We start from the raw sequence: 15,174 nt of genomic DNA, 5'->3' as shown, positions 1-15,174 counted from the left end.
TGTATAACATATATATGTTATATAATATATAGATGTTATATATAAACATATATATGTCATACATATATTGTATAACATTTTCTATGGCTCTGGCACTGTTCTAAGAGCATGGCATGAATGACCTTGTTGAATCTTTTTTAACAATTTGGCAATCGTGTTATCATCCCCATTTTTCAGATGAAAAGATCAGGAAAAAACGGTCAATATTTGTGCCCAGCAGAGCTGTGACCGCCGTCTGAGGCACTGATGCTATGTGTACTGGTCCCAGAGAACACCTATTTTCACCATAAGCCCACATGGATGTTTTTATTTTTATTTCTTATTTTTTTTTGCTTTTTGGGTCATGCCTGGTGATGCACAGGGGCTACTGCTGGCTTTGCACTCAGGAATTACCCCTGGTGGTGCTCAGGGGACCATATGGGATGCTGGGAATCAAACCCGGGTCGGCTGCGTGCAAGGCAAACGCCCTACCCGCTGTGCTATTGCTCCAGCCCCAGGATGTTTTTATTTGTATTTCTTTATGTTCATTTGCTTTTGAGCCCCACCCGATGATGCGGAGGGCTTACTCCTGGCTCTGCACTCAGAAATTACTCCTGGTGGTGCTTGGGGGACCAGACGGGATGCCAGGGATTGGACCTGGATCAGCCATGGGTAAGGCAAATGCTTTTCCAGCTACACTATCGCTCCAGTCCCCCAACAATGTTTTTAATCACCCCATTCTCTGTCTATTGGAGAATTCAAAGCCAGAGAGATAGGGGATTCCCCGGCAGCCCAGCAGGAGTTTCTGGCTTGCTTGGACAGTGGCCCTCTTGGCAAATTCTTGTTTTCTCTCTGCAATTACCCCTTATGGGAGCTCTCACACCCAGGCACCCGTCATTCCAGCCTCCGGAGGCTCTCCCGAGAAAAGCTGAAATTGGCTTCCTCTGAACTTTGTGTGCCCCTGGGTCTTGGGGACAGCAACAAAGTTCTTATTTTTCCTTCCCTGGAAGTGGTTTGGGGATTCTTTGTTTCCTTAGGGCACCCATGCCTACTAAATAAACCTTTGCCCCCAGTGGCCGTGGGGGTTAAGTTTTGAGGGATTGAGTTGTTGAGCCAAAGTGAAGCGGCCTTGGGACTGGAGCGATAGCACAGCGGGTAGGGCGTTTGCCTTGCATGCGGCCGACCCGGGTTCGATTCCCAGCATCCCATATGGTCCCCTGAGCACCGCCAGGGGTAACCCCTGTGCATTGCTGGGTGTAACCCAAAAAGCAAAAAGAAAATGACACCCCAAAACTAAAAAGCAAAGTGAAGCAGCCTGTGGTTTCAGATATGGCCCCCAGCTCTCCTCCTCCTCCCCCTGCCCCCGCCCCACCTCCTCCTCACAGTGGTTTGCTAACTCAAGGAGAAATCTGAGCCGTCAAAGAAGCAGAGGGACCAAGGTGATTGTCCGAAGGACAGAAATGCATACCTGCATGTGTCTGTCCATATATTGAACCCCCAGCACCACCTGGTATAGCACTGGTGGTCCTTAAACACTGCTGGGAGTGGTTCTAAGCCCACTGAGCATTGCTTGAGAGGCCTCCTCCCCCCACCCCCCCCCACTTAAAGCAATAGAATGGAAACCAGAGTCTTAGACATGAAGAGTGTGGAACTGGGGCCAGGGAGATAGCCAGAGGACTGGAGTGCATGCCTGCAGTGCCAGGCCCAGGACTTGACCCCTGGTACCGTGTGTTTCCTCAACCCTGCTCGGTATAGCCCTGGTGGCTCCTAGTTCTTCTGGGGTGGGGATAGGTGTGGGGTCCCAAACATATAAAACTCCAGCACTCCAGCTTCTTTGGATTTTGCGGGCTTCTGACTCCCCAACTCCCTGGTTCCCTCCATGTACTGATTATAGTCATTTGGGGGCTTATTTGCTCTGCAGCTTGGAGAAATGAGGTCTTGTAATAAGTGTCTCTTGGAGAGAGAGCATGAGAGTGTGTGAGCCAGAGAGCGAGGGAGAGAGGGAGAGAGAAGGAGAGAGGGAGAGGGAGAGAGGGAGGGAGAGGGAGAGGGAGGGAGAGGGAGAGGGAGAGAGAGAAGAGCCTGCCATAGAGGCAGGAAGGGGGTGGGGTAGGGGTGATGGGAGGGAACCTGGGGACACTGGTGCTGGGACATTAGTGGAAGGATGGGTGTCGGAACACTGTATGACTGAAACCCAATCATGACAGCTTTGTAAGGGTCTATCTCACAGTGATTCAATAAAAAAAATTTTTTTAAAAAAGTGTCTCTTGGATTCAGAATGCCTCATGTGCAGATTTGGGGTGGAATGAGTAGCAATTAGTATTAGATTCAAGAGAGAGGCAAAGAGAGGGCCTGGGGGTAGATTCAGAGACCGCCAAAGAGAATCTCAGAGTTCTCAGGACGGAGAAGTGGTTCTCAGGCTGAGGCCGGAGACGCCTCGCGCAGGGCGTCTTGTGTTCAGAGCGAGCTTGTGTTCAGTTCTTCATCCTGGGCTTATCGAGACTGCCTGTGTGCCACAGGCTTTGTTCTAAATTGGGAACAATCAGTCACTGTCACTGTCATCCTGTTGCTCATCGATTTGCTCGAGCGGGCACCAGTAACGTCTCCATTGTGAGACTTGTTACTGTTTTTTTTTTTTCTTTTTGGGTCTCACCCGGCAATGCACAGGGGTTACTCCTGGCTCTGCACTCAGGAATTACTCCTGGAGGTGCTCAGAGGACCATATGGGATGCTGGGAATTGAACCTGGGTTGACCGCGTGCAAGGCAAACGCCCTACCTGCTGTGCTATTGCTTCCTTTTTGTTGTTGTTGTTGTTACTGTTTTTGGCATATCGAATACGCCACGGGTAGCTTGCCAGGCTCTGCTGTGTGGGCAAGATACTCTCGGTAGCTTGCCAGGCTCTGCTGTGTGGGCAAGATACTCTCGGTAGCTTGCCAGGCTCTCTGAGAGGGGTGGAAGAATCGAACCTGGGTCGGCCACATGCAAGACAAATGCCCTGCCGCTGTGCTATCGCTCCAGCCTGGAACAGTCAGTAATCACTTATATTCTAGAGGGAGGACAAAACCCCACCAGAGAGGTACAATATTTTGAATGTCAGATGGTAGCAAGTGTTATGCAGGGGGAGGGGGGAAAGGAATCTGGGAAGGGAGACGTGAGATTTCAGCGTGGGGGCTAGAAGGCCCCACTGAGAAGGTGAGGTTGGCAGAGAACCCGGTGGGAGCTGGCAGGAGCCTGCAGTGACTGGGCGGAAGTGTCCTCGGTAGAGGGACGAGAGGCTCAAAGGCACAACTCTAAGGCTGGAGGGTGGGTGCAGGAGGGAGAGGCAGGGGAGGCAGATCAGAGGCAAATGTGGGGGGGGGGCTGGCATGTCCCAGGGAGATTTTGGGTTTTATTCCGAAGACATGGAACCAGATTTACCACGGGGAGACCTAGAGCTCCCAGGGCAGAGTGGAGTTATCAGGAGCTGTGGCTGGCTCACTGTCCACTCAGCTGTCCCGCCGTGTCCCTCTGCCCTTCACCCCCAGTGTAGAGAAGCCCCGCTCTCCTTCGCCCCAGGCTTCTGCTGAGCACAGGAGGAAGAGTATCCCCTCACTCGGCTCTGGAGGAGGGAACGTCTTCGGGGTGGGTGAGGTCCCGCTCTGGGGCGGAAGGAAACGCTGTCAGTGTGACAAGTCTTAAACCTGGAGAACAAAGGGGTGAGAAGTTGGGGACTGCCATAGGTGGGCAGCGGGAGAGTAGAGGGGCGGGTGGGGGAAGTAAGGGAGGGTCCCCCAGTCCTGTTTCTCTTAGCTACGGGGTGAAAGATCCTCTCCCTGTCGGCTCTGGGCTCTGGCTCTGGGATGGGCAGAGTGAGGAGGACAGTTGGATGGGCCAAGACAGGTGGCCTTGACATCTTGTTGGCCAGCCACTAGTTCTCACTTTTAGAAACTGGTTTCCAGAAGTGATTGATGGGAAGGGTGGCAGCTAAATATAGTCCCCCCGGCTAGGGCTGGTCTGGGAGGGTCTGCCCACTGCTCCCTGCCAGCCCATTCCCCAGCGTCCACTGCTAGCGGTTGCCTGGTCCCTGGTCCTGCTCTGAGACTGCCCGTGCGCCAGGCTTCACCTTGCCTGTCTCCTGAGAATCCCTTTTGGTCCAAGATCTCAGCCAGATCCGTGAGTTCTGCGCCTGGGCGCGCAGAGGGGAGTGAGGGAGTGAGGGCAGGGGAGGGAGGGGTGTGTGTGGGGGGGGTGGAAGAGTGGAGGGGGGGGTCCAGGGCGGGGATTGGGGGCTGGGGCCAGGCCAGCCGGGTAACAACATGGGAAAGGTCATTTGGAGTTGGGTTATTTGGAACCATTTAGGAATTAGCCCGGAAACAAGGGCCCTGAGAGAGGTGATTTGGGTCCGGAGAGGCCGGGGTCGGCATCTAAGCGCGGGCTGCGTTTGGAACCGAGACCGAGTTCCCCTTCCCTCCTTGGCCGGCACCAGAATCCTTTCCTGTGGGGGGTTTTAGAGCTCGGGCGCCGGCTGCAACCCGCTGACCGAGCCCTCCTCTGCCCAGGTCTGCCATGGCCACGGCCGGCCTCTTGCACCAGGAGCTGTCCTGCCCGCTGTGCCTGCAGCTGTTCGACGCGCCCGTCACGGCCGAGTGCGGCCACAGCTTCTGCCGCGCCTGCCTGAGCCGCGTGGCGGGGGAGCCGGCGGCCGACGGCACCGTGCTCTGCCCCAGCTGCCAGGCGCCCACGCGGCCGCAGGCGCTCAACACCAACCTGCAGCTGGCGCGCCTGGTGGAGGGGCTGGCGCAGGTGCCGCAGGGCCACTGCGAGGAGCACCTCGACCCGCTCAGCATCTACTGCGAGCAGGACCGCGCGCTTGTGTGCGGCGTGTGCGCCTCCCTCGGCTCGCACCGCGGCCACCGCCTGCTGCCCGCCGCAGAGGCCCACGCGCGCCTCAAGGTGCGGGCCCGCGCGTTCTCCGGGGACGGGTGGGGGGCGGGACCGCCGGCAGGACCCCCCCGCCCCGGACGGCTGGAGGGGACGCGGGCGGGGCGCGGCGGCGAGGAAACGCGGAGCTGATGAGCTGGAAGAGCAGGCGCTCCGTGGCGAGGCAGTCGGGGTGGGCTCGCGGGGGTCGTGAACCCCGATTCCCGGCCTGGCGGTGGGGGGAGTCGGGGCGTTAGAACGCCCTGCGGCGCATGAGTGGTCCGTCCCCGGGCGTCTGCGGGGCGGCACAGCTGCTGCCCGAGAGTCCCCCAACGCGCCCCCGCGAGCGCGGCCCCACCCAGAGGGAGGCGGGCAGGGCAGGTTCGGGTCGGCGCCGACAACCGACAACCGTCGAGGCTGTTTTTCCGGTTGGAGCTGGAGGACCTGGACTTCCAGAACCCAAGCACGGCGACGTGCTCCGCGGGGTTTGCCCTCCGGATCGTGCCCCGCAAGGACACCTGACCATGGCACACAGGAACGCAGGCACGGACGGGTTGAACAGCAGGCGAAGGAAGCTCCAGACTCGATTCTTTATTGGGCTGTGGAAGGGGGAAGGGGGCGGGGATGGGGTCTGCGCGGCCCCGCAGCACCGAGTTCCCGAGGTTTGCTCGTCCCTCTCTCGCGCTCCGCTTTACTCCGCGGCCCTAGGAGAGACAGACCCGTGTCCTCGGGAGGGTCCTGGAAGCCCCAGAATCCTCCCCGACCCAGCCTCCCTCCCCGCCGTTCCTCCTTCTCCGCCTTGCCCAGTGCTGGCGGGGTTCAGTGCTGGCACTCGCCCTCCTAGAAGCATCCCCCCCCCCTCGTTTAGGCTCTGCTCTGCCTGAATTTCCCAAACGCTCCAGGGGGCATGAGGGAGCTGGAGGAGGGAGATGCCATCTGCCAGGACACACTTCCCGTCCTCACTGCAGGGAAGGGAGGGTCAGGCAGGGGCCCAGAATGGGGTGTGGAGGGAAGATGGAAGAATGAGGGGAGAAGGGTCCTTGATGAGGAGGGGCTGGGTGCAGACTTCCTGTGCCAGACTCAGAAGCTGAGGTCCGCCCTGTTTACGCCCCCCCTCCCGCCGCCCCCAACAAACACTCACACTCATGCCGCCTTGAGCATCTCGGCCTCTTCCTGCATGCCCATTTCTTGGAGCAGGGACCTGGTGAGCTCGGCACCGTAATCCTCACGGTAGTGGGCCACCAGCTGGTCAGTGAGGTCCACCGCGTCCATCCGCCCAAGGGCCCCCCTCGGGATTTTGCAGTAGCCCTCGCGCAGGGTTGCAGCCCCCAGCTTCAGCTTGAACTTCTTGAGCTCATCAGGGGTCAGGTTCTCCAGTGCCAGCAGGATGGCGTCTCGCTTGGCCCCCATGGCTCAGGTCCCGTGGCTTCTGAACTTCTGACACTGGGCACCGGGAGCCACCAGACCCACCCTGTGGCACGAAAGGCGGGCCCAGGAGATAGACGTGAGGAGATAGACGTGGGGTGGAGATTGACCCAGTGGGTCTCCGCCCTGCCAGGCAGAGGTTTCAGGCGAGCAGCAGTGCGAGGCCGGGTCTGTCACAACCACAGGTTGTGTGGGGTGGCTGTTCCCATGATGTGGGAGAGGAAAGTGAGGCTGGAACCCGAGACAGGACGGGAACCATGATGGTTGGAGCACTCTGTCCCTCCCAGCCTTGCCCAGACGTTGGCAGGAGACATTAGAAGCTCTTATTCTGTTTTGGTTTTGTTTTTTGCTTTTTTTGGGTCACATCTGGCGATGCACAGGGGTTACTCCTGGCTCTGCACTCAGGAATTACCCCTGGCGGTGCTCAGGGGACTATATGGGATGCTGGGGATTGAACCTGGGTCGGCCACGTGCAAGGCAAACGCCCTACCTGCTGTGCTATCTCTCCAGCCCCAGAAGCTCCTATTCTGAAGCCACAATCTGTGGGCCTCGGGGAGGATGAGGCCCGGAGACTCGCTAGCCTGCGCCCAGGGCCCAGACAGTTTCTCTGAAGTTCCACTTTTATGTATTTTTATCTTTTCTTTTGCTTTGGGGTCACACTCATGGAGAGGGCTTACTCCTGGCTCTGTACTCAGGGATCACTCCTAATGGCCTTGGGGACACACGGGGTGCTAGGGATTGAACTTGGTTGGCTGCGTACAAGGCAGGGGCCCTACCCGCTGTACTATCTCTCTGGACCAAGTTCTACTTTAATTTTTGGCTTTTGGGCTACATCTGGCTGTGCGTAGGGCTTACTCCTGGCTTTGTGCTCAGGGAGCATTCCTGGCAGTGCTTAAGGAACCATGTGAGGTGCTGGGATCAGCTGCTGGGAACGTGTATGGAGGGCAACAGCCTTACACACTGTCCTAGCTCCTGAGCCCCCTAAAAGTTTACTTTTTAGTGGAGAGAAAGCCCAGCAATTGGAGGAGGCTAGATTTCTTTGATCCTGCCCCCCTCCCCCAAAGCCTGCTGGCCAAATCTAATTTTTTTTTGACTTTTTGGGTCACACCCGGCGATGCACAGGGGTTACTCCTGGCTCTGCACTCAGGAATCACTCCTGGTGGTGCTCAGGGGACCATATGGGATGCTGGGAATCGAACCCGGGTTGGCCGAGTGCAAGGCAAACGCCCTACTCGCTGTGCTATCGCTCCAGCCCCCCAAATCTTATTTGTACTGGTCGTCCTCATAGGGCTGTGCTGGCAGGGCCTGGCAGCTGGGGAGTCAAGGCGAGAGGAGGTGTCACCAAACGACATTCGGGACACCAGGGCCTGGTGGTGGGGGGGGGGCAGGGAGGGAGGGTGACATGCCAGCCAGACTGCGGAAGGAGCTCTCTGAAGGGGCATGGGTTTTGAGGGCAGCGGTGTCACTCCCTTACCTACCCTTCCCCCCTCCAGACCCAACTTCCACAGCAAAAGCTGCAGCTGCAGGAGGCGTGTGCGCGCAAGGAGAAGAGCGTGGCCGTGCTGGAGAACCAGCTGACAGAGGTGGAGGTGAGGCGCCCGCGGAGCCTGCGGCCCATGGGGTTAGGCTGGGGTGGGGGGTGGGGGGTGGGCCTCCAGACACGTGCTTTTTGCTTTTCTGCCTCCCTAGGAGACTGTTCGACAGTTCCGGGGGGCGGTGGGGGAGCAGCTGGACAAGATGCGGGCGTTCCTGACTGCCCTGGAGGGCTCGTTGGACCGCGAGGCTGAGCGCGTGCGCACTGAGGCAGGGCTGGCCTTGCGGCGGGAACTGGGCGGCCTGAACTCTTACCTGGAGCAGCTGCGGCAGATGGAGAAGGTGCTGGAGGAGGTGGCCGACAAGCCGCAGACCGAGTTCCTCATGGTGAGCCCCAGCGGGGGCCTTTACTCTGTGCCCTTCCTCAAGAACCGGGCTCCGCGCTTGGGATGGGAGATGCATGCTGAAAATAGACTATAGACTGAGCATGATGCCACTTACTACCTCTGTTGCAAACCATAACACCCAAAAGGAGAGAGAGAGAGAGAGAGAGCTAAAGGGAATGCCCTGCCACAGAAGTCAGGCAGGGGTGGGGGGATGGGGTGGAGGTGTGGGGGAGGCGCACTGGGATCACTGGTGGTGGAGAATGGGCACTGGTGGAGGGGTGGGTACTCCATCATTGTATGACTGAAACATAAGCACTTTTTGGGTCACACCCGGAGATGCACAGGTGTTACTCCTGGCTCTGCATGCAGGAATTACCCCTGGCGGTGCTCAGGGGACCATATAGGATGCTGGGAATCGAACCTGGGTTGGCTGCGTGCAACGCAAACGCTCTACCCACTGTGCTGTTGCTCCAGCCCCCAGGCACAAAAGTTTTAAGTCTGTAACTGTATCCCACGGGGATCCATTAAAAAAAAACAAAACGGGCTCCAGACAGCCCAGGCATTGTCAGGCAGGGCCCCGGAGGCCTGCCTGGCCCCAGGACAGCAGCTCTGAGGGCTGCGAGAGGCTGAGCACCGCAGGAGGAGAACACAGCTAAATGGGCACCCTCGCGGCTCAGGGGATGCCGGGGTCACTGTTCAGCCTCTCTTGGGCGTGGGAATAACATACCCAGAGATCAAGGCTGGGGGTGCGTTTGAGTTCTGGGTTTCTTTTGACTTTTCTGATTCTTCTGGACCTCACGCTCTTGCACTCTCGGTGGGTTACCCCTCCTCAGTTCCCCCAAGCGCCCTCCTCTCCCTTCTTGCCTCACCTCCGTTCTCTTTCTGTTTCCAGAAATACTGCCTGGTGACCAGCAGGTGAGACCGCCAACCTCCTCCCTGCCCCGGTTCCTCTCCCTTCTCACCGGGCCCGACTCCGCTCAGAAACTGCCCCTCCATGCCTGGGTGTTTGCCTTGGAGCTGAACCAGCCCCATAGACTGCTAGAGGCAGGAGGCAGGAAGGCGGGGCCCGGCTCACAGAGCCCGGTACTACTGTGCAAGGGCAGGGGAGGCTTCCTGGAGGAGCGCACGTTTGAGGGGGATGCTGAGGACTGGGCAGGAGCAGCCAGACCAGGTGAGGGACATGCAGCCGGTGCCAAGGGGCTGGGGCACAAACAGAAGGGCTCAGGAGACCAGGCCTCATTCCCAGACACATACTTTTAAATTGTGAAAGCTACATGGCATAAAAGGTACCATTTTCGGGCTGGGGCAGTAGTGCAACTCGTAATGCAGTTTGCCTTTCACGCAGCTGACCCAGATTCAATCCCTGGCATCCTGTATGGTCTCCTGAGCACCGCCAGGAGTAATTCCTGAGTACAAAGCCAGGACTAATCCCTGAGCATCGCCGGGTATAGTCCCAAAACAAAGACACTAAAGGTACAGTTTTTATCCTTTTTTTTTTTTTGGCTTTTTGGGTCACATCTGGCGATGCACAGGGGTTACTCCTGGCTCATGCACTCAGGAATTACTCCTGGTGGTGCTCGGGGGACCATATGGGATGCTGGGAATCGAACCCAGTTTGGCTATGTTCAAGGCAAACATCCTATCCGCTGTGCTATAGTTCCAAGGTACCATTTTTTTTTCTTTTTGGGTTACACCTGGTGATGCACAGGGGTTACTCTTGGCTCTGCACTCAGGAATCACTCCTGGCAGTGCTCAGGGGACCATATGGGATGCTGGGAATCGAACCTGGGTCATCTGTGTTCAAGGCAAACGCCCTACCTGCTGTGCTATCGTTTCAGCCCCAAGGTACCGTTTTTAAGGCTACTTTGCACCCAGTTTAAGTTCAGTGACAGAAAGTATATCCCTGCAGTGCAGCCACCAACAGCCATCAGCTCTGGACCTTCTTCATCTGGCAGGAGAGTGACTGCCTGGGGTGATGTGGGTAGCCCCTGCACCCCATCTCAGTCCGTCTCCAGGGGGACCCTGCCCTTGCCAGCCCCTGCCTCCTCCAGGAAGTCTCTAGCAGACACTTCCTCCCACTTTCCACCCAGGCTGCAGAAGATCCTGGCAGAGTCACCGCCACCCGCCCGGATGGACATCCAGCTGCCCATCATCTCAGATGACTTCAAATTTCAGGTGTGGAAGAAGATGTTCCGGGCTCTGATGCCAGGTAGGGGGGTGCTGGGAGGGTGACCCCCTGGTTTGTATTTGTGACTGTGTGACTGGTGGCTGGCTCAGCCACATACACAGGCCTCCTGACTCGCCTGGGGAGGTTGTCCACCCCTTTACCTCCGGGTCCCCCTCCGCCCTGGAGGCGAGGGAACATCACACCCGGGCCTCGGTGGGAGACTGGCAGTGTGGCTGGGCTCCGGGCAGGAGTTCCTGAGTCTGTGTGGGACCCTCAGTCAGGTGCTGCCCCTTATTACCAGTGGTAATGGACATTCCTGTTCCAAAAGGGCCCTGCTGAGCTGGAACGGGTCAGTGTTCTCTGCCTGGGGAGGTGTTGTTGTTTTTGCTTTTTGGGTCACACCCGGCGATGCTCAGGGGTTACTCCTGGCTCATGCACTCAGGAATCACTCCTGGTGGTGCTCAGGGGCCATATGGGATGCTGGGAATTGAACCGGGGTCGGCTGCATGCAAAGCAAACGCCCTACCCGCTGTGCTATTACTCCAGTCCCAGGGATGTTTGTTCTATCCAGTGAAGACTTAAGGTGCAGAGACCAGAGCTCAAGGTCACCAAGTTGGTGAGCAGAGGAGAGGGTCCTCCGGCCTTTCTTGGCCTCGGTGCTTAGTTACATACATGCCTGGTATCCCTCAGTCCTCACCACCATCCTGGAAAGACGCAATTCCTGAGCACTTTACGGCTGAGCAATTGGAAGGCCAGGCTGGGGGCTGGCGGGGAAAGGTCCCAAGGGGCCTGACCCATGTTCTCCCCCCTCTCTTCGCCTCCCCTGTAGCGCTGAGCGAGCTGACCCTGGATCCCAGCACGGCCCACCCAAGCCTGGTGCTGTCCGCGTCCGGCCAGCGCGTGGAGTGCTCGGAGCAGAAGGCGCCGCCGGCCGGGGAGGACCCGCGCCAGTTCGACAAGGCGGTGGCGGTGGTGGCCCACCAGCAGCTCTCGGGGGGCGAGCACTACTGGGAGGTGGAGGTGGGCGACAAGCCGCGCTGGGCCCTGGGCGTGATCGCGGCGCAGGCCAGCCGCCGGGGCCGGCTGCACGCGGTGCCCTCGCAGGGGCTGTGGCTGCTGGGCCAGCGCGACGGCAAGGTCCTGGAGGCGCACGTGGAGGCCAAGGAGCCGCGCGCGCTGCGTCCCCGGGAGCGGCGGCCCACGCGCATCGGCGTCTACCTGAGCTTCGGCGACGGCGTCCTCTCCTTCTACGACGCCAGCGACACTGACGCGCTGGAGCTGCTCTTCGCTTTCCACGAGCGCCTGCCCGGGCCGGTGTACCCCTTCTTCGACGTGTGCTGGCACGACAAGGGCAAGAACGTGCAGCCACTGCAGCTGGTGGGGCCCGAGGGCCAGGAGGCCTGAGCGGGCACGCTGCAGGCTGTGACACGGCGGCGCGGGATCGGGCACTGGGGCTGAAAACAGGGTCAAGGCGGGTGGGACGGGGTGGGGGGCGCAGAAGTCCTGACCAGGTGGTCAGTATGAGCATGAGTCTGCCAGGGAGGGGCTACAGAGATGCCACTACTATGGGAACCAGGAGGCCTGAGGGTTCCAGGGGGGAAACCGGGTTGGGGAAGAGGGAGGGGAGGAGCTGGAGAGCTCCAAAGAAAGGGCCCCGGGGACTGGGGGCTCCTGCCACACTCCCCCTGCAAGGCCAGCTGTGCAGTATGCGCAGAGCCTTCCTTGGGGAAGCTGAGTGGTGAGTATTGAGGGTGGGGACAGCCTTCCTGGCAGCTCCGCAGGTGAAGCTGGTCACCAGTGGGCCACCATCCGGGAAACCCTGACCTGGATGAACACCCCCGTCTCTCCGGCCCTTACACACAGGCTCCCAGACTGCCCGGCTCTCAGCACACACACCAGAACCCCCCCTCCACCCTAGCAGCCCGCCAGAGCCCAGCTGTGCTGGGGGAGACAGACCCCGCTTCCTTCCCTGCGCCTCTGGAAGTGGTTACTCGGCGCCTTGGGTGTAAGGAAGTGCCAACTAAGAGAAAGATGTGACTTCTGCCCTGGGTCCTGACTGCAGAATAAACGCTTCCCTCCTTCCTGCACCTCCAGATTGGCCTCTCCTTGTTTACTTGCTGGTTCTCACCTTGTTTGCTTTTAAGCTCTCAGGGCCTTTCCTAGGCGGCTCAGAGGGGTGGTCCGGAAGTTGCTTGCCTCCCCCGCTAAGGGAATAGGGAATGCCATTCACTTTTGGGCTCCCCACACTCCGCCTTATGCTGCTCTGTTGGGGTCACACTGTGCGCTTTGAATGCCTTTCGCTTCCCGGAGCATCCTGCGCGCCCGCCCTGCAGCAGCGGTTCCAAGCGTCTCTGGACCCACTTTTCCCTTGCGAGGTGCGCCCCGCACACCGAGCCCCCTGGTGTGCGTGATGTTCTGGGAGGCCGGTGATGATGTTCGAGAGCCCAAGTCTCTTTTCGAGAAAGTCGGTCTTCTGCGGAGCAGATGCCAAGTCAGGATGCACAAGGTTTATGTGAGGGAAGATGCCAGGGGAGAACAAATGGGTTTTCAGGTCAGATTGTGAGATCGGCGAGACCCAGAGGGAAGGAAAGAGAGGTAGGGGAGGAGTGTTTTTGGCTACTGTGGGGACTCAGAGGGGACTCAGCCAGAGAAATCCCGGGTCCCCTGAATGGGCCAGTCTTTGTGTGCCTGCTGACTCCAGGCAGGCAGGTGGTCTCTTCAGCCCTGCCCTCCGTCATTTGCTTCCCTGCACTGAGGTCATGGCAGGAATCTGTCTTTTTGCAGCTGCCACAGGTTCTCTCTGCATAAAGTGACCCTAGTTTAAATTATGTGCATTTGGGGAAAGACCCTATTGCCTAGAACTGAAGAGAGGGATGCAGTGAGCCAAAGGTCATTGCAACGGGAGAGTCTGGGAAACTGCCTCATCAGGGCTGTCTGTATTTCTCCCTCCCTTGCTCCCTCCCTCCCTCCCTCCCTCATCCTTCTCTCCCTTCCTCCCTCCCTTCCTTTTTTTCTTTTTTCCTTCTGTCCTCTCTCTTTCTGTCTTTCTTCCTGTCTTTCTTCCTGTCCTTCCTTCCTTCCTTCCTTCCTTTCTTCCTTCCTTCCTTCCTTCCTTCCTTCCTTCCTTCCTTCCTTCCTTCCTTCCTTCTTCCTTCTTCCTTTCTCTTCCTTTCTTCCTTTCTTCTTTCTTTCTTTCTTTCTTCTTTCTTTCTTTCTTTCTTTCTTTCTTTCTTTCTTTCTTTCTTTCTTTCTTTCTTTCTTTTCTTTCTTTCTTCTTTCTCCCTCTCTCTCTTCCTTCCTTCCTTCCTTCCTTCCTTCCTTCCTTCCTTCCTTCCTTCCTTCCTTCCTTCCTTCCTTCCTTCCTTCCTTCCTTCCTTCCTTCCTTCCTTCCTTCCTTCTTTTTCTATCTTTCTTTCCCACACCTGGCAGTGCTCAGGGCTTACTCCTAGCTCTGCACTCAGGGATCACTCCTGGCAGGCTTGGGGAACCATATGGGGTACTAGGGATTGAACGCACAACGAATGCCTGCAGGGCAAGCACTCGGGGCTCTGTACTATCCCTCCAGTCCCCTTCCTTTCCTTCTTGTAAATAGTTTTTATTGGAAGAAAGTTACTTAGAGAAGTGTGAAAAAAGAGAGGAACCTTTTCTAAGAGAAAATGTTTTCCAAGAGGAAAATGGACTTGAAAAAGCCTACTGAGAACGTGTCTTTTGGACAGTGGCTTCCTGGCCCAGGCACACTCTTCCTGGGTGCCGAGGAGTAGGTCCCAGGGGCACCGCCTTTCCCAGGGCCAGGCCCTCCTCCCCTAGCTCTCCCTCGCACGGGCACCCTGGGTGCTCAGAGTGGCTGACCCGAGACTGGCTTTTATGCTTCCCTCACTTCCTCCCTAAACAGGAAATTGGCCCCTCCCTGGGCCAGGTGAAACGGAAAGCTAAAACATTTATGAAGAGTTTTTGTGGCAACATGCCCCAGCTGCAGCCATCTGGATAGTTTCGCGGTTTCACAATGATCTCAGAAGAGATGCCAGGTCAAGCTGATGAAACTCATGTTTATACTCTACTGGTGGTCTTTTTACAAGCCCACTCAAAAACTCTGGGGCCCCTTAGATGAGAATCATCCCAGTCGTAGAGCTGCTGCAGTGCACAGCTGCACAGGCGGAGACCCCGCCACATTGCGCAAGACTGACAGCCCAGTAGGGGCACAGCGAAGATGGGAAAGTATCAGAGAAGCCAATCAAGCTCAGTAAACAAAACAGCAACAAACACAGAAGGCTCAACTAGCAACACAAAGCTCACTAAGCCCTCAGACAAGACTTTAACGACGCTTGGTAATCTATAACAATTTTCACAAAAAATTTTTTTTTCTGAAGTATTTTTTTTGACAGTTCCATTTGTTGTAACAATAGAAAATAAATTGTTTTGTGCCTGCAAGGCTTGAAGTATGGGTGGGAAACTGGGGACAGTGGTGGAGGGAAGATTACGCTGGTGGTGGGATTAGTGTTGGAGCACTGAATACCCAAAACTACTGTTTTATGAACAACTCTGTAAACTATGGTGCTTAAGTAAAGTTTAAAAATAAAAGAGTTTAAAGTATCAATAACTTTATTTCATTAATCCTCAAACACTGGGTCTCACCATAACCTTCTCCTCATGAGGCACTTTGCTCTTCTCCTTGGGTTTGAGGGAGCCCTGGATACATGGGGACCGTGGGGACTGGAACCCACAGATGTGTTGTGCATCCTGGAGGTTTTGTTTATTATTATTATTTTTTTTTGCTTTTTTTGGGT

At 57.1% G+C, this 15,174-nt stretch overlaps 2 protein-coding genes across 3 annotated transcripts; one reads left to right on the top strand and one right to left on the bottom strand.

The window, feature by feature from the left end:
* The first annotated feature begins 2,964 nt into the window (after window positions 1–2,964).
* TRIM72 (tripartite motif containing 72) lies at window positions 2,965–11,849 on the top strand. 2 transcript variants are annotated; one of them, XM_055136487.1, is made up of 7 exons: window positions 2,965–3,056; window positions 4,519–4,912; window positions 7,798–7,893; window positions 7,994–8,224; window positions 9,116–9,138; window positions 10,314–10,432; window positions 11,220–11,849. In XM_055136487.1, exons 2-7 carry the CDS (start codon window positions 4,526–4,528, stop codon window positions 11,792–11,794), a joined length of 1,431 nt encoding a protein of 476 aa, XP_054992462.1. In that variant the 5' UTR covers window positions 2,965–3,056; window positions 4,519–4,525; the 3' UTR covers window positions 11,795–11,849. The 2 variants fall into 2 exon arrangements, with proteins under 2 accessions (XP_054992462.1, XP_004616023.1); XM_004615966.2 differs by lacking the exon at window positions 2,965–3,056 and adding an exon at window positions 4,035–4,132.
* Window positions 6,023–6,289, bottom strand: PYDC1 (pyrin domain containing 1). Its single transcript, XM_012934372.1, has one exon. The coding sequence runs from the start codon at window positions 6,287–6,289 to the stop codon at window positions 6,023–6,025; it is 267 nt and encodes an 88-aa protein (XP_012789826.1).
* Window positions 11,850–15,174: the final 3,325 nt, after the last annotated feature.

Source organism: Sorex araneus, chromosome 4, assembly GCF_027595985.1.
Source record: "Sorex araneus isolate mSorAra2 chromosome 4, mSorAra2.pri, whole genome shotgun sequence".
In the NCBI taxonomy this organism is placed as follows: Eukaryota; Metazoa; Chordata; class Mammalia; order Eulipotyphla; family Soricidae; genus Sorex; species Sorex araneus.
The sequence above is the reverse complement of the archived record's forward strand: the minus strand, read 5'-3'. Positions and strand labels throughout refer to the sequence as shown.

Excerpts from the sequence above, each read along its gene's own strand:
- TRIM72 (XM_055136487.1), top strand. The coding sequence starts at position 4,526 with ATGGCCACGGCCGGCCTCTTGCACCAGGAGCTGTCCTGCCCGCTGTGC. Across the intron at positions 4,913-7,797 it reads AGGCCCACGCGCGCCTCAAG|ACCCAACTTCCACAGCAAAA; the intron begins GTGCGGGCCCGC and ends TCCCCCCTCCAG. Across the intron at positions 8,225-9,115 it reads CGCAGACCGAGTTCCTCATG|AAATACTGCCTGGTGACCAG; the intron begins GTGAGCCCCAGC and ends TTCTGTTTCCAG.
- PYDC1 (XM_012934372.1), bottom strand. The coding sequence starts at position 6,289 with ATGGGGGCCAAGCGAGACGCCATCCTGCTGGCACTGGAGAACCTGACC.